At 48.0% G+C, this 24170-nt stretch overlaps 2 protein-coding genes across 4 annotated transcripts in view; both read right to left on the bottom strand.

The window, feature by feature from the left end:
- Window positions 1-17699: 17699 nt before the first annotated feature.
- On the bottom strand, window positions 17700-19263 carry LOC124668435. The gene is made up of 2 exons (XM_047205578.1): window positions 19078-19263; window positions 17700-18116 (listed from the first exon to the last, which is right to left on the bottom strand). Exons 1-2 carry the CDS (start codon window positions 19261-19263, stop codon window positions 17958-17960), a joined length of 345 nt encoding a protein of 114 aa, XP_047061534.1. The 3' UTR covers window positions 17700-17957.
- A 2070-nt stretch (window positions 19264-21333) lies between these two features.
- Window positions 21334-24170, bottom strand: part of LOC124665818 — a 36138-nt gene continuing 33301 nt past the window's right edge. Inside the window, exons 3-5 of one of the 3 annotated variants that reach the window (XM_047203190.1) lie at window positions 22772-22866; window positions 22129-22311; window positions 21334-21747 (exon numbers count right to left, since the gene is read on the bottom strand). In XM_047203190.1, the coding sequence (XP_047059146.1) occupies window positions 21554-21747; window positions 22129-22311; window positions 22772-22866 (472 nt within the window). In that variant the 3' untranslated portion in view covers window positions 21334-21553. Of the gene's footprint in view, window positions 21748-22106; window positions 22867-24170 lie in introns of those variants that run through there. The other 2 variants (XM_047203189.1, XR_006990703.1) reach the window with 2 other exon arrangements.

The following is a 24170-nucleotide window of genomic DNA, read 5'->3' as shown; positions in this document are numbered from 1 at the left end:
TGTTGGATCCAGTGTTGGTAGGTCGGATTGGGCTGCGGTATCATCACGCCGGTGTGCATGACCCCGACATGTTCCGGGGGCAGGGGATAGATCTGTCACAGTATCCCATCAACATCTGGCTGCGGAGAAGAGGAGCAACCTGCGCCCTCCAGAACAAGTAGTTCTCGTTGTTGAGGCGGATGGTGATCGCCGACTGGATGTTGATGATGCCCGGCATAGACATGTTGGCGAAGGTGGGAGAAGGGGCGTTGACGAAGGAGGTCCCCGCCCCAAACTGTGTGGGACGCGCGATCGGGCCGGAGGTTGAGCTCGGTGCAACGAAGCCTGAGAGAGAGCCCGCCGACGCCATGGACAGGGCATCTGTGTAGATCGATGCGAGGGCGTTTGTTCCCCAGAGGGAATACGGCGGAGCCGTGGTATAGGAACCCGGCAGCAGCGGCGCCGCAGATGGCGGCGCGGAAGGAAGCGCGACAAAGGGCGCAGCAGGTGGCACCGTAGTCACCGTGGTCGACGGCGCGGAAGACTCCACCGTGGTCAACGGTGGATCGAGAGGAAGAGTTGGAGCCGAGCTGCTCGAGGAGGATGCATCGGTGGCAGTCATCGCGCACGGCGGCGGCGGCGGAAGGCGGAAGCGTCGGTTAGGTCAGGGCTAGCTCTGATACCATGAAAACCTAGATGGAAAAGTGTATTGTGGGCTGGCTCGGCACAACGTGTACCGGCCTATTCATCTCATTATATATGGATCAGGGGTACAATACATGGTTAGATACAAATACAAAGCTAACCTATTATACACATATTCTATCACTACATTGACTATAGTGCTTTGTCGTGAGGAAATCGTTATAAGGAAGCTGTGGATGATCATGAGACAAAGCATGTTCACGCCTAGGCTTGTGTTGAGTAGCATGATATGTTGAGTACACATCCTCGGGTCGTCTCCTCGAGGCGAATCCCCTAATCGGTCGCCGTCCTACATGCTTCAACGGCTCCCTAAGGCTGCTACAGGCCTAAGCTCCCCTGGCGCCCCCGGTAAGAATGGCGATGGAGCGGGTTTAGACGGATATACTAAAACCAAATCCATACCCATCATCCTCAGTCTGACCCGCCCACAAAGGTATCCATGGATATATGGCATTCAGATAGTCCTTCTGAACTGAAATCATGGAAAGACTAGGCTCACCAGGCAGGAAAAGCTAGATATAGCCTCTCTTCCCCCACTTACGGATTCACTTACTGGTTGGTATGTTCATCAAGTTCTCGATTACTACTCCCAACCCGTCGGATATTCGGGTATCCATGGATATCAATGGGTTTAGACACTATCTACATTAGTATAACAATATTTCAACATAACAACAACATTACAACAATAGTTTGACAACATTTAATCACTTCAGCAACATTTCGGGCCCTATAGCAGTATTTGAGCAACACTATCATCAACATTTCACTACCATAACAAAATATCACCAACAATATCAACGACAAAAGCATTTCAGCAACAATATCTGCAATAATTATATGGCTAATGCATAGGAATATCAAAGCAACAATAGTTCAACCCATAATACTTAAATATGTTAAACCTTACGGCCGTGAGTAGCTTGATTTGTTGTGATGATCAAGAATGAGAGTATGTCGGTTTGGCCTTTTGGCCGATTTCGTCTCTCCGACTCCAAATGGAAACTAGCCTTAGCGCTGATGTTTAAATAATGGAACCCCCTTCTTCCCCATCCCATATCGTCTGCCTCCCTCGCACTCACCCTCGGCCAACCAGATCATGAGCAATTAGCTTCTCTCCGAGTCTCTCAGCTTCTTTCGTGCTCTTACCCCGCCCGCCCACCATGGCCGCTGCACCCTCCCTCCTCCTCCTCCTCCTCCGCCGCCTTACCTTGCGAGGTTCTTGTCCCACGATTTCCCTTTGTGTCAACTGCTGCCTGTCGCACAGGGAGAGTCACCACCCCCAGGCGGCCGGGATCCTCCCTCCTAGGGTACAACCTTACAATCACTTTGGTTTTTAGATTTCTGATTCTTGTTCTTTCTTTCATTTGCTTCTCCGTAGTTTAGTATTCTTTGTACCGATTTCCCATCGGTGTAACATAACTTTTATACTTGTACATAACTTTTATACTTGTACTAAACTTATTGTTATCATATTTTATTCTTATTGAGTATAATTTTAGATAACTTAGACTGCTTAACTAACCACATAACACTATTTCCGGATATTAGTTCTCTCAATTGTAATTTATCTATAACACATAGTTTTCTTGTGATAATTTAAATTTATGTTGCAATAAAGTTTTACTTAAACTATTTTTTGCACATTGCTAAAATTATATGGTGTATTTGTATATATATGTGTGTATGTGTGTTAGTGTATATATGTTAATATCCACAATTACCATGATAGAGATCTATAAATCGTACAATCAAATAGATATCTTAGTTGTGGTTCTGGTTTATTGTTAGGTACCTATACCGATAAAAATTTCTAACCATCGGAAATTTTTTCTTGCAAGTTAGAATCCGTACCAAGTTCACAACACGTATGTGCTCTACACATGGTAATGGAACCATATATACTATAATAATAATAATAATAATAATAATAATAATAGATGAACATAAAATTACCTTAGTTATGCTTGTTTTAAATGTATTCAAATAAACTTATTTTTTACAAAATTAAACATGAGACTCTATCACAGCGTGGTATAGATACAAATAGGTAAAGCAGAGTTAATAGCATAAAACTACCGCAATCTAGTCGAAATTTACGAGATAGTACCATTTTATATTTTGGTAGCGTAAATTTACCATCTTGGGCGTAATTCTTTGCAGTTCGAGCAAATGGCGCAATTACAACGAATTAACATGAAACTGATATTGGGACCCACCTGTGAGAGCTGAGGTGGAAAATACAAGTGTCATTTTGCTGAGGAGGACTTGGTCCCACATGTTAGTATAGTAAAAAAACCAAAAATGTCTAAAAAAATATTCAAAGAATTCCACAGTTTTTATCCCCGCCCAACCACCTCAACATGGTATCGCCTTCGTCGATGGACATCTCAGGTTGGTCGGGGTTGGTTTCAAGGCTGCCATTGTTATGTATGACAAAGAAACTGGGTCACCTCGCACCCGAATCGAAAATTGGACACTCGCCACGTGGACAAACAACGAGATGAGTAGTTCCTAGGATGATTGGTGCATGGACGGCACGCTCCAAGCTTCCGACATCTTCCTCGACGACCACCCGGAATCCGAGCCACCGATAGACTTGCAGAACCTTTGTGTCTCTGATCCCGTTACTGGCATGAACGAGATTGATAATCGACAGCGAGGGAGAAATTGATGCACCCCAAGTCATGGGTTCTAGCTATTGATACAAGGGAGCGCAAGGTGCAAAGGTGGCGCTCACGCTTGGCCCTCTACCTAAGGAAATGCGCTACCTAGTCGAGAGGGGACCCAATAGACATATCCACGTATGGTTAGAACGCTCAGTTTTGGAAGAGATAACAAAAACTCGGATCATAGGTTTGACTACCTTCATCTTCTTCCGCTGCTGGTGGGTTGTCAATGCCCGTGTTGCCAGGATTATGTGCTAGGAACAAGAATTCCATCCATGTAAAAACAAAAGCAGATTAAACTTTTGACTATTCAGTTTAGTAGAAATATTAGAGGTAGTAAATGATAAACATGATTTTGGTGTTTTTTTCATGCCTTCTGAGTCGAGATTATGATCTGTCATGTGACGGGTCACTATTGGTATGGAAACCTCGTATGTGCCGTGCCGGTGACAGTCATCAACCAACAGCATGGCAAACATGAAGACACGATGGGGTCGACGCAACACTTGCCATCTTCCTGGTTCACACTCGTGCACGTGCGCGCGCTACCTAAACCAGCTGGTTAAACCAAGCTGTCGTCGCTTCGGTTCCTTGGAGACAGATAAACAAAATTCCTGCTGCTTGAAACACACAAGGAATCAAAACAACCCAAAACGCAAAAGGGACGAAGATCTTTTATGTTGTTTTTCGATTTCATTTTTTCTGGTTTCTTTGTTTATTTTTACTTGGTATAAACAATCATTAACATCTCAACCTTTTTAAAATTATGAAATTTATCAATATTGTAAATTTTTAAAATTATAAATGGTGTTGCATATTTGACAGTATTCCGGTGTGGGGTGCCTCACGAAGGGGAGAGAGGGGAAGCCATGGGGCGAGGAGTCATCAGGATGGGGATACATGAGTTACCCAACTTCAGAAACCTCACGATGATGACGAGGCCCTACTTCTACATGTCTGAAATTATCAAGCAATGAGTACGAGATTACATTGAGTTGTGTTGTACTTGCCTCAAAGGCTCTCAGGATTCAGCTTTATAAAAGCGTTAATCTAGGGTTACATGGTAGAGATCCACCTGAACACGGCTAAGTCTAACTTATGTTACATTGTCTTTTTCTTGCACGTCAAGGATCCGACCTACCATCTATGTCGGTGCGGATCCGACCAATTAGGCTCCGGGCTAGACTCCTCTATCTTGATTCTCCAGCAGCTGGGCCGCTCGGTTGGGCCGTAGGCCCCACCACTATCTATGTTTTATCCGGCCTTGCCAAAATTAAGACCCTGATGTGGTATACTTGTTGCGGTCAAAACCCACCGGCGGGCAGCGACGGGCAACACAGTAGAGCCGGGAACAACTTAGGGCTGCGGCTGGCCCTGGTCCCTCCGAGCGACGGCCCGCAAAGCCTTCTGGTCACACGTCCGATGCTGTTTGCAAGGGCGTGCCACCTGACCTATACCTGGTCAGGAAGGTGATGGAGATGCCTCGCTTAGTTTCCTGCATGGCATACACGTAAACATTAAATCCGAGCCTCGATCGGCTCTCAGGTTATCCTGTGAATTGGCTCAAGGAGCCGATCCACCCATGATTCGTACGAGGTGCACGAATATATGGTGGTCCTGCTTGATCAAGATAAAGCTAATGAGATCTACGGCGATTTAGGGTTTTCACCGCATAATCGGATCATCCTACTCACGGTTGGGCCTCGCGGCCACGCACGGTGATCGTAAGCCGATCCTAAACAAGGCCTAAAAACCAACACGAGGTTGATCCCCGGAACATCCTGTTTAGGGCTAGCGAACGACACCCTACGTGCCGCTGGATCCTCCCCCCCCTTTGTAAGGCCTAACTATTGCAGATATTAAACTAATCCTTGTAGAACAAGGAGCAATCGTAACGGATCGGATCTACTAAATAATGATCAAGCGGGGTGCCGCCCCTACACCTAAGATAGGTGTAAGGGCGGCTAGATATGCAAGGGTTGCACTACGACGAGCATATGATACGAAGAACAATGCTAACCCTAACATATCTATGATAACTACGTTGCTCGCCATCAAAAAGGCTTCAGTACGAGCAACGCATGAACAACATAAAGCTTGTGCTGCCTAGATCGCAAGATGTGATCTAGGCAGCATGTTGCTTACCGGTAGAAACCCTCGAGACGAAGGAGTTGGCGATGCGCCGAGATTGATTTGGTTGGTTGAACGTTGGTTGTTGTTTATTCCATAAACCCTAGATACATATTTATAGTCCAGGGGCTTTCTAACGTGGGAATAATCCCCACCGTGTACGAGACAAACTCTAACTTTTAATCTACGATGCGATCTACTATATTACAGATACAAGGGCAAACTAGCCCAACTTTGCATAACAGGCCGATTCTTGTTTTTTCTTCCATGTATATCTTCAAATCCATCTTGATCGCGGCCCACCTCTGACTCGGTCAAATTCTGGTGATAACACATGCCCCCCTGGTTTTGGAATTGGTAATTCCAAAATCACTCGCTTTTCCTTCGTTGGGTCATGTCGTGGCAGAACCGTTGCGATATCCGTCATCATGATGCCTTGCCTTCTCAACTTCTCCGCGTGACCCGGCGAGTTTTTTTTTTAGGCACCACTTCCTTGGAAACTGCTGTGGCATTGAATTTCCACTATATCCCCTTTTATTTAACCGCTCCGCACAGTTTATTTCCGCATCTTCTTCGCATTAGCACTCCAAAAGCCCTCCTACGCCACCATGTCCTCTTCCTCCTCTGCTTCATCGGATCTTTCCAGCCAGTCCTCTTCGTCTCGCGAGCCGACGCCGGAGCCGAACCCGGCGGAGGTCCACACAGCCAACACCCGCCGCGCCATTGAGGCCGGGGAGGAGTCTAGCCATGACTTCTCCATCTGGTCAGAGGACGACAAATCCCTGACCGACGGGGAAAGCGACCTCCGCTTCCTCGCCGACGGGGAAACGGAGGAGGAGAGCGACGACGATCGCTTCTCCTGTGACTTCACCTCTCCCGAGGAGGAGGAGGAGGAAGAAGAGGAGGAGGAGGAGGACGACACCTCCTCCGACGAGCCGCCGGCCAAGCGGTTCTGCCCTTGGCCGGGAAACCTCAGCGACTTCGACAGCGACGACGACGACGCTAACGAAGAGGACGAGGACAATGAGGGCCCAGTCGGTGGCCATTGGAGCGACGACGAGCCCGCCGGGAGCAGCGCCAACAGCGGCGACGACGAGGGCAGCGACGGCCCGTAGATAGGACCTCTAGTATAGGACCAGTAGCAGTAGATGGGGCAATGTATCCCCTAGTACTTCCTTTTGAGAGCAATCAGCTCTTTATGTAAGAAATCTCGCCTATCAATGAAGAACTCTTCCCAATTTGATTTTGCCGATTTCCTTTGAGCTTAATTTAGCCGATTTCCCCTCATACTGATCTTGCCGATTTGTCCCCTTTGCCAATGCGTAATGAGCCGATAGCAACACATCGGTCCTTTAAAATTCACCCTTCCATTCTTCAACTGATGATTTTGAAATCTGGTGGATAATGTAGAATCTTCAGGGAAGCCTTTGAATTCTTCCAACCAAACCTAATGGTCTTCTTTAAACACTCATCATTTTGTGAAGAAGGTTGCGACGAAAGATCAGCCGATGGCACCCCCATCGGCTCCTGCACAGAGCATTCACCAGGCCTGCTGCCCCCCGAGCCTTACTCGAGGCGAGAATATCAGAGAGGATGCACCAAAGCCGATCACCTTTCTTCCTTAGAAAGCCGATATACCCCTTCTGTCAACACTGCTGAACTAGTACCAAGGGCTGAAAATCCTCGACAAGAAGGTTCAGGAACCCGGATCGGCTCAAAGCAGCTGGAGAAGTTCTCATCGTTTTACTCCCACGAAGAAGCAGAGGGCCCCACAGCTGAATTGGATTTGGGGGAGATCCGGTAAACCTCGTATAATTGCACTAGAGTCGATGGCTGCGCATCGGCTTCTTTTTTTTTTACTGGCCGATTTTTCCTATCGGCCCCCAATGTTTCACTGTATACATGTTTATCTGCACACGTTCATCTGATGATTGCCCCCCGAGCCGAATCTGCCAGGTGACTGCAGATATCGGCTTTGTGGTTAACCTAGGCACTGTATTTGCACGTCGGCTTTGTCAGGATCCGTGTTGACTCTCATCCGCCGACGTGAGCACTGCCCAACAAGCAGAACATGTGGTGAAGATAATTTTGGCCGATTGCTGGAATCGGCCTCCATATTGAATGAAGCGCTGACTGAAGGTTCTGTAATGTCCCTTCATAGACTTTTGGGGCCGATCACAAGGATCAGCCTCGCCACGTTTGCTCATTGCTTTGCTTCAGCTACATGGTTAGGCCAGTGGATAAAACCAGCTTAACCCTTCCCTTCGTCACGTCGATGCGCTCGCAGTCGTCCAAATTGATACCTGAGAGGGGTTCTTGGCCTGCTCGCTTCCCATGCGTTCATGCCAGCCCGTTGAAATTTCGGCTGAGTCATCGGCTCGGACGACCTCTACCTCATCTCCATCCCACTGTATTATGCATTGGTGCATCGTGGAGGGAATGCAGCAGTTGGCGTGGATCCAATCTCTTCCTAGCAGAACAACATAAGTGCTCTTGCTATCGACGATGAAGAACGTTGTAGGGATAGTTTTCCTTCCTACGGTCAGATCCACATTCAGAACCCCTTGTGCGTCAGACGCTTGGCCATTGAAATCGCTCAATGTCACGTTGGTCTTGATTAGATCTGAGCTAGAGCGTCCCAGCCGACGTAGCATAGAGTATGGCATGATGTTGGATCGCCGCTCCGGTGTCCACCAGACATCTTATTTACGGGCCTCCCATCGATATAACCTCGCAAGTACGGGGCCTTCGGATGTCCGTAGCTTCTTTCTCGTGGCTTCTCAAAGATAACCGGCCGTGGGCCGCAGTCAAGTTGTGCCACAGGTGCCTCGTCTAATCCTGGAGCACTGAACTCCGAAGGGAGGATGAACACCATGTTTGTGCTAGCCGATGTTTCATCATCGGCTCTCCTTTGCTTTGGGCGCCACTCCATTTTCCGTGGACGACCCTCTTCGTCCAGGGTTCGCTGGACTTTCGCAGCCAGATCAGGTCGTGCCTTCCTTAGCGTATGCAAGTACAACCTTTCGGCTTCCTCCAGGCTGCGCAATCGTTGAACCCTGCGCTTTTGGGAACGGCTAAGTCCATCAGGGCACCACCTTGGCCGGTGGTACCTGTCTTCTTCTTCTTCTTGTCCCTCGTCTTCTGAATCGTCGAGATCTTCCCAACGAGGGGACTCAGCACGTTTGCTTTGTGGCGGGAGAGGCCCTAGGCGCTTGAACACGGACACGTTGGCTGCCTCCCTCTTCTTCTGGTTGCATTCTGGGCAATTGCCGATTGTGGGCAATCGGCTCATTCCTGAATCCCAGCAGTGTCTGAAGAAGGGGCAGTCCCAGTGCCTATCGTTGTCGTCTTGCTCCCTTGATTTTTCTTTGGCACAGCGCTCGTGCTCCTCCTCATCGCGATCGTGCCGACGATGTCTTCTGGCTTCTCTAGCCAGGCGATCTCTTTCATCATCATCGCTGGGTCGTCGGCGTTGGTCATACTGACTCACATACTTGTTGAGGAGGTGATCAGAGAGGGGTCGCTGATATCTCATGTTTTTCACTTCTCCCTCTGTGACGTAGCGCTTGCCATCATGACGGAGCCGATCGCGTGGAGCGGCCTCCTCTGTGTCCTTGCTACGAGAGCAGCTGCCCTCGTCTCCATCTTTGCCAGCGTGGTGTCCAAGTCCTACCATGTTGATGCTGAACGAGGATCCTGGCTGGCAACCTTCAGGGTAAGTGCATTCCACCATGTTAACAGCGGGAAAAGGTTGGGTGTCGACCTTCATGGCGTACTGGTTGAAAATCAAACGTCCTTGTTCTATCGCCATTTGGATCTGCTGACGCCAAACCCTGCAGTCGTTGGTGGCATGGGAGAGCGAGTTATGCCATTTGCAGTATGGCTTTCCATTCAGCTCCTGTACCGTGGGGAATTTGAGACCTTCGGGTATCTTCAATCGCTTTTCCTTGAGTAGGAGGTCGAAGATTTGTTCAGTCTTGGTCACGTCAAAATCAAACCCCACGGGCGGGCCTGGTGGCTTTACCCATTTGCGGGACACGGGGGTTGCCCCCGAGTCCATTCAGCCACTGCTACCTCTTGATCTCCCGCGAAACTTCGTCTTCCTCCGCCTCGACCGGGACTACCGCACGCTTGAATTTGTCCTGGTACAAGTCCGGGTGGCGCTCGTTCATATGCCGACGCTTCGAACCATGTGCGCCGTGAGGGGTAGTCCGCTTGGGAGGCCATGTCCTTGAGCGGTGTTGCGAGGCCCGCTACTGCCAACTCGACTGCTTCCTTTTCAGTTACACGAACCGAATGACATCGGTTCCTAAGATTCCTGAAGCGCTGGATGTATTCTATCACGGTTTCTCCACGCTTCTGACGTATTTGTGCTAGATCGGCAAGGCCAGACTCGGAAACTTCTGAGTGGTACTGCATATGGAACTGTTCTTCCAACTGCTTCCAAGCCCGGATCGAGTCTGGTGGCAACGAGGTGTACCACCCGAAAGCCGATCCCGTGAGGGACTGTGAGAAGAACCTCACGCGTAGTTGATCCGACACTGAGGCCGGTCCTAGCTGTGCCAAATATCGGCCCACATGCTCGATGGAACTGGAACCATCTGATCCACTGAATTTGGAGAAATCAGGGAGCCGATATTTAGGTGGTAGCGGGATCAATTCGTACTCGTCGGGGTACGGCTTGGAATAGCCGATTGCCCTCCTTTTCGGCACCATGCCGAACCGGTCTCTCGGTATAGTACCGATCCGATCCGCCGTGCTCGGCTGCGGGAGTTGAACTCCGAAGATTCGCCGGGGTGGCGTACTTAGCCAGCCATGTTTGCTTTTCCAGCTCCGAGCCAACCTGCAGGAGCTGTGCTGCGGAGGTTCGTCGGGGTGGCGTACTTAGTTAGCCACGTCCGCTTCTCAAAATACGTCGGCCGACGTCCCTCCTGTTTTCCCAGAAGTCCCTGGTGTTGTGGCCTGGTTCGTGAGCGCCCAGTTACCGCAATCTGGCACATACGTGCACGTGTACCCGTGAGGGATCTCCTTAGGCGCCTCATGCAAGAACTGGCAGTCACTAGGGTCACCACCAACCTTGTAGACGACGAATGCCGGTGAATTCGGCACTTCTGGTGCTGCCAACGCAAATGGCAGCGGTGGACGGGACTGGAGTGGCAACTCTCCTTGATGCGTCCCGAGAGCTGGTCCTGATGGCGAGTACTGGTGCCTCATGATCTCCTGGATCACGCGAAGAGCGACGCGCTCCAACGTGTTTACCAAGTTCTCAGAGTGGCGGTGTAGCGAGTGAGCCACCAAGTAGTTGATCTCCTGCCGCAGGGACCTGGTGCGTTCTTCTGACGGGGCAGAGAGGTCTATCCCATCGAGTGCACCATCAGGCGAGAACCCCTTCCATCTGATGCCATGGGAACGGGTTCTGTGAAAAGAGCCTATGAGATCGGCCTCGAGGATAGCTTTGACCTCGTCATACTTCTTCTTGAGCTCGTCGGTCAGATCCTCGTACGTGACTGGCGTGCCGTCCGCCATCTCAGATGTAGATGGCGATGTGGTTGATGTAGATGATTGTCCCACCGGGCGTGCCAGAATGTGTTGCGGTCAAAACCCACCGGCGGGCAGCGACGGGCAACACAGTAGAGCCGGGAACAACTTAGGGCTGCGGCTGGCCCTGGTCCCTCCGAGCGACGACCCGCAAAGCCTTCTGGTCACACGTCCGATGCTGTTTGCAAGGGCGTGCCACCTGACCTATACCTGGTCAGGAAGGTGATGGAGATGCCTCGCTTAGTTTCCTGCATGGCATACACGTAAACATTAAATCCGAGCCTCGATCGGCTCTCGGGTTATCCCGTGAATCGGCTCAAGGAGCCGATCCACCCATGATTCGTACGAGGTGCACGAATATATGGTGGTCCTGCTTGATCAAGATAAAGCTAATGAGATCTACGACGATTTAGGGTTTTCACCGCATAATCGGATCATCCTATTCACGGTTGGGCCTCGCGGCCACGCACGGTGATCGTAAGCCGATCCTAAACAAGGCCTAAAAACCAACACGAGGTTGATCCCCGGAACATCCTGTTTAGGGCTAGCGAACGACACCCTACGTGCCGCTGGATCCTCCCCCCCTTTGTAAGGCCTAACTATTGCAGATATTAAACTAATCCTTGTAGAACAAGGAGCAATCGTAACGGATCGGATCTACTAGATAATGATCAAGCGGGGTGCCGCCCCTACACCTAAGATAGGTGTAAGGGCGGCTAGATATGCAAGGGTTGCACTACGACAACATATGATACGAAGAACAATGCTAACCCTAACATATCTATGATAACTACGTTGCTCGCCATCAAAAAGGCTTCAGTACGAGCAACGCATGAACAACATAAAGCTTGTGCTGCCTAGATCGCAAGATGCGATCTAGGAAGCATGTTGCTTACCGGTAGAAACCCTCGAGACGAAGGAGTTGGCGATGCGCCGAGATTGATTTGGTTGGTTGAACGTTGGTTGTTGTTTATTCCATAAACCCTAGATACATATTTATAGTCCAGGGGACTTTCTAACGTGGGAATAATCCCCACCGTGTACGAGACAAACTCTAACTTTTAATCTACGATGCGATCTACTATATTACAGATACAAGGGCAAACTAGCCCAACTTTGCATAACAGGCCGATTCTTGTTTTTTCTTCCATGTATATCTTCAAATCCATTTTGATCGCGGCCCACCTCTGACTCGGTCAAATTCTGGTGATAACAATACTTATTTAGCATATCGAAAATAGTAAAAAAAAAATTTTTAACCATTTTACTTGGTGAACTATTTTTAAAATTTGAACCTTTTAAAATCAAAATTGAATTTTAAAATTTTTGAAAAAATGTAAATTTGAACCTTTTCCTTTAAATTTTTTAAAAACCTCAACCTTTTTTAAATTTGTGAACATTTTAAATTTTGAATTTTTCTATCTAGCGAACACTTTTTTAAATGCGATCATTTTAAAATTATAAAAAATTAAAATCCAAACCTTTTAAATATTCATAAATTTTCTATATGTTACTGTTTTATGTTGTTAACTTCTGGAAATTGTTCGAGGACAGATATCATAAAAAGAAAAGCTAAATTCATATAGAAGTTGTTAGGTACGTACAAAGGAAATAGGCTTATGCGCTGATTGCTCGGCGCATTGGGCCTGACGACCTGGCCCATGTACGCGGATGACCAAGCAAAGGCTCCTAAAACCATCTCCTCCGCCGCCGCCGCCGGAGAGAGTTTCTAACTCTGAATCCAAACCAAAACCATGTCCGCCGCCGCCACCACCACTGTCTCCTCCGGTGGTTCCTCCCGCCCCACCTGGATCCTCCTCAACAGGTACGCCAAGATTGGCGAAAACACCAACGAAACCACCACGCACTGCCAAGTTACCGATGATATGAAGATATGCGCTTCCCTCGTCCGCGAGCGCCCGCCGCTCCCCTCCAACCTCTACGTGCACTGCTCCGGCGCCGCTCTCGCGGAGCGCCCATCCTCGCTCGCCATGGTGGACGACCTCATCCTCTTCCATGTCTACGTCGGGTCTGCGTACCGCGTCCGCTCCGCGCTGCCGTCCTACTTCTTCATGTACCGGGCCGACCCCAACCGGCCGTCTCTCGAGCTGCTGCCGCACCCGCCGCCGCAAGATCGGGTCCGCATGTATCATGCGTTTGGCATCTTCCCTCGCGGCGGGGAAGAGGATCACTACACCATCGCCTCGATGATTCCTCAGGACCGTAAGGACGGCATTTTTACACTTCGCCTGTATGACTCCGAGACTAAGACCTGGAGCTCCAAGAAGCTGTCCGTCGAGTCGCCCCAGGATGACTTCCCGGTTCCCATCCCCGTCAACTATCGCTTTCTGTTATCACATAATATGTCCACTGTGCTCACTCTTGGAGGAACAATCGGCTGGGTCGATCTCTGGCGCGGCGTCCTCTTCTGCGACATGCTCTCCGGTCACCATACCCTACGTGGCGTTCCGCTGCCGCTCCCACTGAAGCTGACCAAACCTGACGGCGATCCAAGCGACGAGGAGCTAACATCTGGAAGAACTAGCCGTGGCATCGCCTTCGTCGGTGGCCATCTCAGGTTAGTTGAGGTTCGTTTCAAGGCCGCCCCTGTTGTGTTTGTGTATGACCAAGAAACTGGGTCGCCTCGCTGGCGAATCGAAAACTGGACAATCACCACCTGGACCAACAAGGAGATGAGTAACTCCTACGATGATTGGTGCATGGACGGCACGATCCAAGCTTCCGACATCTTCCTTGGCGACCACCCGGAATCCGAGCTACCGCCGATAGACTTGCAGAATCTTTATGTCTCTGATCCTGTTATTGGCATGAACGGGAATGACATGCATGTTGTTTACCTGACTGCGAGGGAGAACTGGAGGCACCCCAAATCATGGGTCCTAGATATTGACACGAGGGATCGCAAGGTGCAAAGTGTGGTGGCCACGCCCGGCCCTCTATCCGAGGAAATGCGCTACTACGATGCAAACTACTGTACCTGCACTATTATCTCCAAGTAGTGTGCCAACGCTTCACCAGGTAATTTGTAATTTTTTTACTAATTTATTGATTTCATAATGTAAGACCATTCAGTTCTTTTGGATCAATTACTAGGCGTTCTGTAATCTATAAATATCTAAATAGGAGCAACCCACTAAGTTGAATTCTCTAAACATGCAAGCTATCCACCTAGGCAGTTTGCCACATCAGCAAATAGTTATTATTTACATTTTTTTCATGATGAGGCATCACCATTTTTTAAAGGCATGTGTCCTATCATCTTCTTCCTGTCATTCTTCTCACCAACTTCTATTAATTCCATCTAGGAGAAACTAAATCGTCCCAAGCGTGTAGATTAGGCAGAGACAACATCAGCCTCCTCTTTATTATCCTCTGGGCTCTAGCCACTTACGTTCATTAGTTCCATGCATGAATGATTCAATTTCTATAGTCCAACAGTCACATTCTACCTGACGTCTTCTCCACTCCCCTCCTAGCTCTTCCTATAAATCCACCATGTTGAAGTTCATGTAGAAAGTCTATAGGGATCGCAAGGTGCAAAGTGTGGTGGCCACGCCTGGCCCTCTATCCGAGGAAATGCGCTACTACGAAGTCGCCTGCTCGCCTGCTTTGTCCGTTACTGACACCGGTTGTTGCATTGACTCTTTAGGAGACGAAGAAAAGCAGTCGCGGAGATAATGCAAAAGAAGTTCCTAGACCCGTACGGAAATAGTTAAACATCATGGGTTGAGCAAAAGTGGTGACGTGGATGCATGAGAGAGCAGAGAAATAAGGTAGTGGGGATCTCCTATTTAGAGATAAAAGATGTCTGTGTGGGACTATATTACTTCACCGTTTTGCCTGTCTGCCTCCTGTTTAGTTGATATGTGTTTTTTTAGCCTCTATGTATGCTATTAAGTTGATCTGATGGCTGCAGGTATATGGAAATGTGAATTTGGTATATATAAACAACCTGGCTATTTTCATATGCTCCACTTCATCTTAATCAAATCAGCTGCATATTTGTTTTATTCGTGTGCTCCTGCCTCCTAGCCTTTGCAACCATTTTAATCTATTTCATTACATGCTGTATCAGGTGGGACTTTGGAGGCTTAGCATTTAGCAATCAAATGGATATGAGTTAATTAAAGTCAGCATACGCGCAGTTCCAAGTGAGGTTGAGATTGAGCAACACATACCTTTATCACTTGATATATTCTGGACAATTTTGTCCTCCTTGAGATAGATCTATCTTGATTAGTTGTAATGATGTTATATATCATATGTCTGTGCTGCAAATGGTTAGCTGTCCTTGGTGGTGGATATTCTTGTACTTAATTCTACATTTTGTACTTTGCAATGGACTTATGATTTTCACAAGTTCTGTGATTGGCTGCTTGCTCTTGCTCTTGCTCTCGCAATCCCTAACCCTATACTTAAGACTATCAGCACCAGTTCCAACCGAAATTGAGAGCTAAATCGCTGCCAATCATCAAACCCTTAACCCTACCTAAATCCGCCCGGGGTCATTTTTGCTATTTGGCACGGACCCACTTGACAAAGGACTACATGAATTGTTTTGGGGAGTACTAGATGGTTTTGGCAAAAAAAAAAAATGGTCTAACATGTACAGCCAAGCAGTGAACTAAATGGACCTATTTTGCACCCAAAAATCAAGTTTGTGTACCAGCCAACCACTAAGCTAAACGCATCAAACGTCCTAGAAGGATTTTCTAGACGTGGATCATTTAGTACCAGCCGTCAGATCCTCCAGGGGAGGGCGTGATGGCAACTGACGTGATTGCTCTGGACTGGGTTTGCTCCTTAAGCCGTCGCGTCATGATAAGGTCCGATAAATTACATCCTCCTCCGACCTCCGGATTCACGCATTAGCGAAACACATCTGCCATCGATCAATATATCAATATCGATACCACCGGCAGGAGATGCCGCCGCCGCGCACAGGACAGCGCTGCCCCCGTCCTTCTTCGGCCAACACCGCGCCCTCCTGCAGGAAGGCGAAACACCGCCGGATCAAAAAACATCGTCAACACCGCAAAGCCAGCGGCAGCCCGACCGTGTCTCTGTCCGACGACGTGCTCACCAGCATCTTCGCCGGGTTATCGGACGCGGCAGCTGCGGTCCGCTGCGCCGCCACGTGCCGGCGCTGGGGGCGCGTCGTGGCCACGAGCGCCTCCATAATCTCCCCCTCTCTGCCGCCCCTCGGCCGCTTTTTGCCGGACCTCGCGGTCGGCCTCTTCCACCGGCCGGAGATAGACCTGCCCGCAGCGGCATCATCCCTGCCGTGCTTCGTGCCCATGGCCTCCGCCGCTCGCTTCCTCCTCGCTGGCCAGCAGCGGCTTCTCAGCGTCGCGGGGCTACGCGACGACGACGGCGGGCTCTTGAACCACTCCCGCCCCGTCGCGTCCCGGAACGGCCGCCTGGTTCTGGAGCTCCGGCGCGAGGGCCACGCCACCGGCGGTCTCCGGCTCGCCGTCTGCAACCCGATGATGCCTAACAGCATCGTCCTCGTGCCGCCTCTGGTCTCATCAGCAAGCACCATACAAGACTACGGCTGCGCGTTGCTCACCGGCCAGGACCTCCGTCCACCTCGCTGCAACAGCTTCTTCCGTCTGCTGCTCGTCTACAACCACAACCGTGGCCCCGGGAACTCGACCGTGCTCCAGTGCTACTCCTCGGACACTGGCTGCTGGGGACGGGAGGCCGAGTGCTGCGTCGAAATCCCCAGCACGAAGATCTGCGACATCGGCCAAGCTGTGGTTCGCTGCGGAGTGGCCTTCTGGGCACTGGACCTTGGGGTGCTCGGGGCACGCCTCGATCAGATCGACCAGCATGGCGCCGTGATGGACATGCACTTGGTGCCGTATGACACACCTCATTGGTGGCCAGAAAAGCGGCTCTTGGGCATCTCGCCCGACAACAGGCTCTTCTTCATGTACACTGGGGTTGTGCACCAAGAGAAGATTATGATGGCCAGCTTCTCCTACTTCGAGTTCGAGGAAGAAGACAACATTCGCACCGGTAGGAAAGGGATCTGTCGTGACGAGAAACACTTGCGGATGCCCCAGATGAAGATGTCACACCGTAACACCGCGATCAAGCTGCGGTGGTTTGGCGAGAAAAGCGGTCTCGTCCTGTTCACCATGGGAAGACCTAGCGGGCACAGGGGCACCTTCGTGTTGAACCTCCACGACAAAGTTGTCAACAAGGTCGCTGATGACGGTGACTCGTGGAAGAACTTGCTTGGGTATGAGATGGACATGGCAGCCTACCTTGCCTTCTCCTCCGTCGATGGACGGTCACCGCTGGAGAAACCGCCGATGCCAAGTGTTTGGAGGTTTTCCCAGTGTAGAACCACGGGTACTCGGTATATAACATATCGTTAGAAGAAAACCTCTGTTACGTCAGTGTTTTTAGCCTGTTACGTACCTGAAACCATTAGTCACTTTTGTTTAGGGAGGGTTGTAATATTTTCTGAACAGAGATAGAGAGGCACCGGAGGCCCTAATTTCATTCAGCTCAATTGCACCATACAATGTGTATTACAAAGTTCACGCATACAAAAATTTCTACAGTTTATATATGCTTTGAAATTTGTTTGCGAGAAATACAATTAACAATTGTAAAGCTCAAACTCTAGTTATAGTAAACTAATTGTGTTTCATGGTGATAAATTAAGTGAATTGAGCTAATGATGATCACTCGAGGAATTTAACACGGCTAAGGGTGTTCATCAAAGGTTGTGAAAGAGCCCGTCAAAATCAGCATATTCCAAACATACGACAAGCGCTACCATAATGACCAATATAGGTAATTGGTTAGTTTTGAAAAAAATGACTTACGGACTTCTAGCCGATTTAGGACGGTGTAAAGAGACCAGTTATGAATGCCCCTGAATACAGCACAACAAGTTTATCATAGCTTGCTTCCTTGAGACCCCTTTGGTCTGGAAGTGGTCATCCACTGCCGTCCAATCGCCACTAGCTCACCGGTCTCCTTCTTACGAACCTCTATCGTCACCGCTGTCATCCTCCCTTTTCGGTCCACCACCCTCCCATCCATCTCCACTTCGTCCTACAAACATTTCAGCAAGTTTTCACTTCAGTTTTGTAAAACCACACTTGTACACTTGCATGCGCGAGAACAAAAAAAAAGCAGCTAAAACCTGAATTTCTGGATTTGTTTTAACAGCTTCTTCTATATATATAATGCAAAGTCAGAGCTCCTGCCAGTTAACCGTCAAAACAATCCTGATTTTCTGCAACTTCAAAAAATGGAACTTGATGGAAACTGAAAAACGTCTGAATTGGAATGCTGGCATGTGGAACTAATACTTTGTTTGGACCGTGATGCGAATGTGCCCTTAAAGCTCAGTGTGCCGCGCCTGAAAATGCCACAGCCTAAATTTGTTTGGGAATATCGCTTCTATGGTAACATAACCGCTACACTGCGTTGCATAAACGACAGAAGAGGAAACAAAACTGTGCAAGTCTTGGTGGAGAAACCACCATTGCATTGTCTGTGGCCTAAGCCTAACTATTCAAAGAAGAGATTGTAGAGTAACTTTGTTACAAGAATAAGAAATTGTTGAAAGCTCACAAAAAAAGCATCTATGGATGGATACTCTAATACGACTTCACAAAGCACACGTTGAGAAGGAATAATTGACACGATTATTTTGGCCCAAAAAGCAGCTTTCCTGGAAAGACCAAACTCGCCTAATCCAGTTTTATATGATAATCCGCCGCCCACACAACCTAATCGCCGCCCTAAACCCCTAACAGTGTGATGTAAGTAATGTTCTTTCTGAAGTATTTGATTATGCGTAAACATCCCTCATAATCAAATTAACAGTTTATCACTTTCTGGTACTGACAGCCTAGATTACCGATAGAATATAATGATTAGATATGTGAAATTGCTAGCTGAAATTGGTCGTTGCTATCAACATAACGATCGCAAGAATACATTTTTACCCAAATATATAAACGATTTTTTGTTGCCTTTGGAGGAGGAACAGGGCAAGAGAACGCACATGGTGCTTGGCCGGTACGAAGTAGGAGATGTCGTAGTGGACGGAGACCTTGATGATGCCCTCCACCGACATGATCGCCGCCGCGCAGACGTCGCCGCCTGCGGCGTCCTTCCCGATGGCGCCGGCGTCCTCGAGCCACTTGCGGGCCGCGACCGCCATCCACGCCGGCGGCGTCGGGTCGCCCATGCACGCGCCGTGCGGGCGCAGGGTGCGTCGGCGGCGTGCGCGGTGGTATCGTCGGCGGCTTGGTTTGACTCGACGAAAGGCTACTTGACGGGGGTGTTTGTCTGCTCTGCTTCCGCCAATTTCTCGTCAAACTTACTTTTAGAAGGAAACCGAGATGGAGCATCCGGGAAGAACACACGGCACCGTTCCGCCCTCTCCATGGCCACGCGAGGGACGGATGGAGCCAGCTGGCCGCCGGTTCCGTGGATCCAAACGAAACTAGCGCTAAAAAGCCCACGCGAACGGAGCCTCTTTTCTCGCACGCACGCACGTCATCTTGATCGATCGATTTGCAGCAGATCATGTACGTGCTCAAGGAAATCATATCAAAACAAAGGGAAACTGCTCCATCTTATCTGATCGAAAAAGAAAAAGGAAACTGCTGGTCCGTTTTTTATATCGTGAAATCCATCCCATCTCGTCCATCTCGTCGTTTCGTTTCCTTAGGCCTAATAAACAAAGCCAGCTGCTTCAAACACCCAAGGAATCAGAAGAAACAACCCAAAACGCAAAAAAGCCAAAACCATGCCTCGTCCTAGCTAGCCCTCTCTGCCGATTCAAATGTCAAAAATCGTAACAGGTAAGGAAGCCAAAGTTAGATCAGGGACGAACGATTTACCTACTAGCTGTTGTATCCTGAAGATCATCTACTCGCCGGCCATCGAAACATCGACGAAGACGGCTCACGCCACGCCATGGCAACTCCTCGCGTCGCTCCGCAGCCGGCCGGCCATGGCGATCGCTCTCCTCTCCTCTCCTCTCCTCTCCGAGCAAGAGTCAAAGTCTAAGTCATTAGTCACGCGCAGCCGACACGCGGCAATGTGATTAGGGGCTCATACTTATAGAGCAAAACAAGGACAAGTTTGAATTCCTAACGAGGGAAGTAGAGCCTGAGTTTTCCCATCGTTCCACTCCTCTCTCTCTGGTTTCTTGATGGACGCCCGAGATCTAGGTGGTGTCATGGATCAGTGACATGGCAGATGCCATAAACCGTAGACGTAGAACTCGAGGGATCACCTATTTAATAGATATAGTCAATCCAATTAGTTAGTCACCGGGCTTCTCACCCTTTCATATCTAATTAATCGCAGTGGTAGAGTTATGCGTGGGAAGCTATGTTCCCTCAGAAACCACGCTGCTTGATTCATTTCTCTCTCTTTTCTTAGCACAGTTGTGTATATCGATTGTGCGGAGGGAATTTCTGGACCCGCAGAGTGCCGCTTATATTGGTAAAGCAATGTACCCACTTCATGAACTCCAACTTCCTGCGAGTCCGCGCTGGACACGAGCGATGCTGTCGACGGCTGACCCAGGTCTTGGCTCGCTTCATCACGGCGCCTCAGGCCGATGCTAATGGGAAGAACAAAAAGCTAGTACAAGCTATAGCTTTCTCCTCATTGCAGCGACACGAGTGGCGTTGTTCGACAGAAAACCCCCTGTAGATGAGCCAGTCAAGGAACTTTATGCAGTTATTTATTTGAAACGAATGAAAAAAAGTATCAAAAGCCAGGCATGGAGCCTGTAATTGATTGCAGACGCCTCATTTTCTACTACATATCTATAATTTCTTGGTTAGCTCTCCAGCTGACTCTGGGGTTTCCCTCCCTCACAGTATTGGCTAGCTGGTTGTTTCCAGGAATCAATCAATACGATCAATCCTTATTTCAAGGTATCCCAGCTTAACTTTTTTTTTTTGTTCTCTAGTATAGCTCTATATTATTGTGTGACGGGGGCAATTGAATTTGTTCATGTGTAATGGTTTTCTAAATGATCCGTTTTCAAGCTTTGTAGAGCCTGGCATTGGTTGGGAATGGTGACTTGTAGGACAAATCATCCAACTTAAAACTACCAACTCTGGCGTCGGCAGGTAATGATGACTTGTCTTAACATAGTATTTTAAAAATTAGAAAGATAGTCCACTCGGTGAATCAAGGATGAGATCGGTTTATCGTTAACATGCATACACATTCCAACATCATACTGCACGAAAACAACCATGAACGATTTTGAATTTTATTATTTTCCTGCTTACTTCATAGTCAATATAGATACACACCTCTTCATAGTCAATATAGATACACACCTGAGTACAACGAACACATACTGCTTCCAAGACAAACCTGATAAGGAACTTACAATACACCAGTATGCCACTTCATTGGTTTCTTCTTACCATTTGCAACAAAACAATAAAATAAGGAGGTTCAACTAAAAGAGGATTGATTGCTCACTACATATCACAACACACGCACTAACACAAAGAAGGCACTTGACAGTGCCCAGGTGCGAATTTTCGGAACACAAACAAACCGCCCGGAGCTTGGTGGTCATCACAAAAGCAGCAGGATGACCACCCACCACAACTGCATGCCGCCAGGGCCACCTTGCACTCCTCGGATTGAAGTGGGATGAGAAAGGCACCAGCTGAGAACAAGGAAGATGCACCTGCAAGTAGAATGAAGTGGAGTAAGAACTGATGCATTCAAGATTTCCATTCGTACATTTGAAAATGTGTTAGTCTGGAGTTTGACTTGAGGATGTATATATGTTTCAATAGTTCAGGTTTAAGAGCATGATTTCACAGCATTAGAGTTTGGACCACAAATCGCAAACTTCCCAGTGACAACCATAAAAACTATAGTTTGGCAAGTAACACGAAACCAATTAAGTGTTGGATTTTTCCAGGAAAAGCTAACAACCAATGAAGTAGCAGCAGCATATGCTGAGCATAAGCAAGATAGACTACATGATAGTAAAGGATAGTTCAACGAGGTAGAGAGAGAACAAAAGGGACCAGAACTTACAAACTAATAACCAATAACTAACCAGAGAACTTGTAGCCAAGGCTGAGCGTCAGTACCTCCGCCCCAATGAGCCGAGGAGGTAGTTGAAGCCGAGCCCACAACCACTCGTGGGGTGTAGCCACGGCTAGCCCAGGAACAACCAAAACACTGGGGCCGCCTGAGGCGACCCACACCGCATAGTCGGTTGGCGAGGAAGTCAGAGGGTCTGGAAACATACAAGTTTCAGCACTGAGTATGCATAAGCAACAAACAAATAAAAAAAAGTTGAGCACAACCACTGGTTAAGACAACATTATATCAACAAGTTATGATTGGTTTGGCATTAATAAAGCAGCAACCTCGAACACGATTAGTTTAGTTTAGTGTTAACCTACCAGAAACTGGCACTGCCCTATGCTTAGATATTATTAGTTTAAGTAAACCTTTTGGAATAAGATTTTCATAACAATTTAACATCTTAGTTCCATAGATACACGCGTACAAGTGTGTGGCACACATATGACACATCACAAATTAAGCAGCTCATGTCCATCGCACATAAACAACGATAAATGCTTGAGTTAAGCAGTTATGCAATGCTCATGGGCATGCACTGCGCACTCCTGCAAAAACTAATATATCGAGTTAGTTATACTACAGACAGAAAACTATAACACCAACCTCACCTTGAGATAGAGCGCATACCCTGCTTTGAGCCTGACAACTTACCCCTTCTGAAGTCGGGTATGGTCCACGCATGTTCGACAACACCACTCCTCCACTGCTAGGACAGAATGGGAACATTTAGGTACAAAAAGATTATAAAGTAGTAAGAAATAAATTTCCTTTTACTTCATCGGTTTCAGTTTCTGCAGGAGGGTCACCTAGCGGTGCATCAAGCACATATTGCAGATTTCCGCCAGAGAGGAAGATCCTCACATGACGGAACCAGTCGGTGAAGTTGCTACCGTTGCTCTTAAGCTTTTCTTTCTCTAGGAACTGGTTAAAATTGATTGGGGACGCCATCTCTACAACATATATTTGCAATAGTTTAGACTAAGTTTATGACAAATTGAGTTCAAATTTTAATTCTACATAATTAAAAATCTAGATGAACTCCCACTCAAAACAATATCCCTCGCATTGTCTTAGTGATCACACGAACCAAATCCACCGCACCTAAACCCGATCATCACGAGAAAAGGTGTGATTTCATTGGCGAACACTCAAAGTGTTCATCATATCAACCATATGATTCATGCTCTACCTTTCGGTATCATGTGTTCCGAGACCATGTCTGTACATGCTAGGCTCGTCAAGGCCACCTTAGTATCTGCATGTGCAAAACTGTCTTGCACCCGTTGTATGTACTTATTGAATCTATCACACCCGATCATCACGAGATGCTTCGAAACGACAAGACTTGATAACGGTGCTACTAAGGATGAACACTTTATTATCTTGAGATTTTAGTGAGGGATCATCTTATAATGCTACCGTCGCGATCTAAGCAAAATAAGATGCATAAAAGGATTAACATCACATGCAGTTCATATGTGATATGATATGGCCCTTTTGTCTTTGCGCCTTTGATCTTCATCTCCAAAGCACGGACATGATCTCCATCATCTTCGGGCATGAACTCCATCATCGTCGGCGAAACACCAAGGTCAATGGCGCCGTCTTCATGATTGTCCTCCATGTAGCAACTATTACAACTACTTTGAAATACTACTCAACATGAAATTTAAAGACAACCATAAGGCTCCTGCCGGTTGCCACAATACAATAATGATCATCTCATACATATTCATCATCACATTATGGCCATATCACATCACCAAACCCTGCAAAAACAAGTTAGACGCTCTCTAATTTGGTTTGCATATTTTACGTGGTTTAGGGTTTTTCGATATAGATCTAATCTACCTACGAACATGAACCACAACGTTGATACTAATGTTGTCAATAGAAGAGTAAATTGAATCTTTACTATAGTAGGAGAGACAGACACCCGCAAAGCCTCTTATGCAATACAAGTTGCATGTCGAACGAGGAACAAGTCTCATGAACGCGGTCATGTAA

Source organism: Lolium rigidum, chromosome 6 (assembly GCF_022539505.1).
Source record: "Lolium rigidum isolate FL_2022 chromosome 6, APGP_CSIRO_Lrig_0.1, whole genome shotgun sequence".
Lineage (NCBI taxonomy): Eukaryota > Viridiplantae > Streptophyta > Magnoliopsida > Poales > Poaceae > Lolium > Lolium rigidum.
This window is presented reverse-complemented; position numbering and strand designations above follow the sequence as displayed.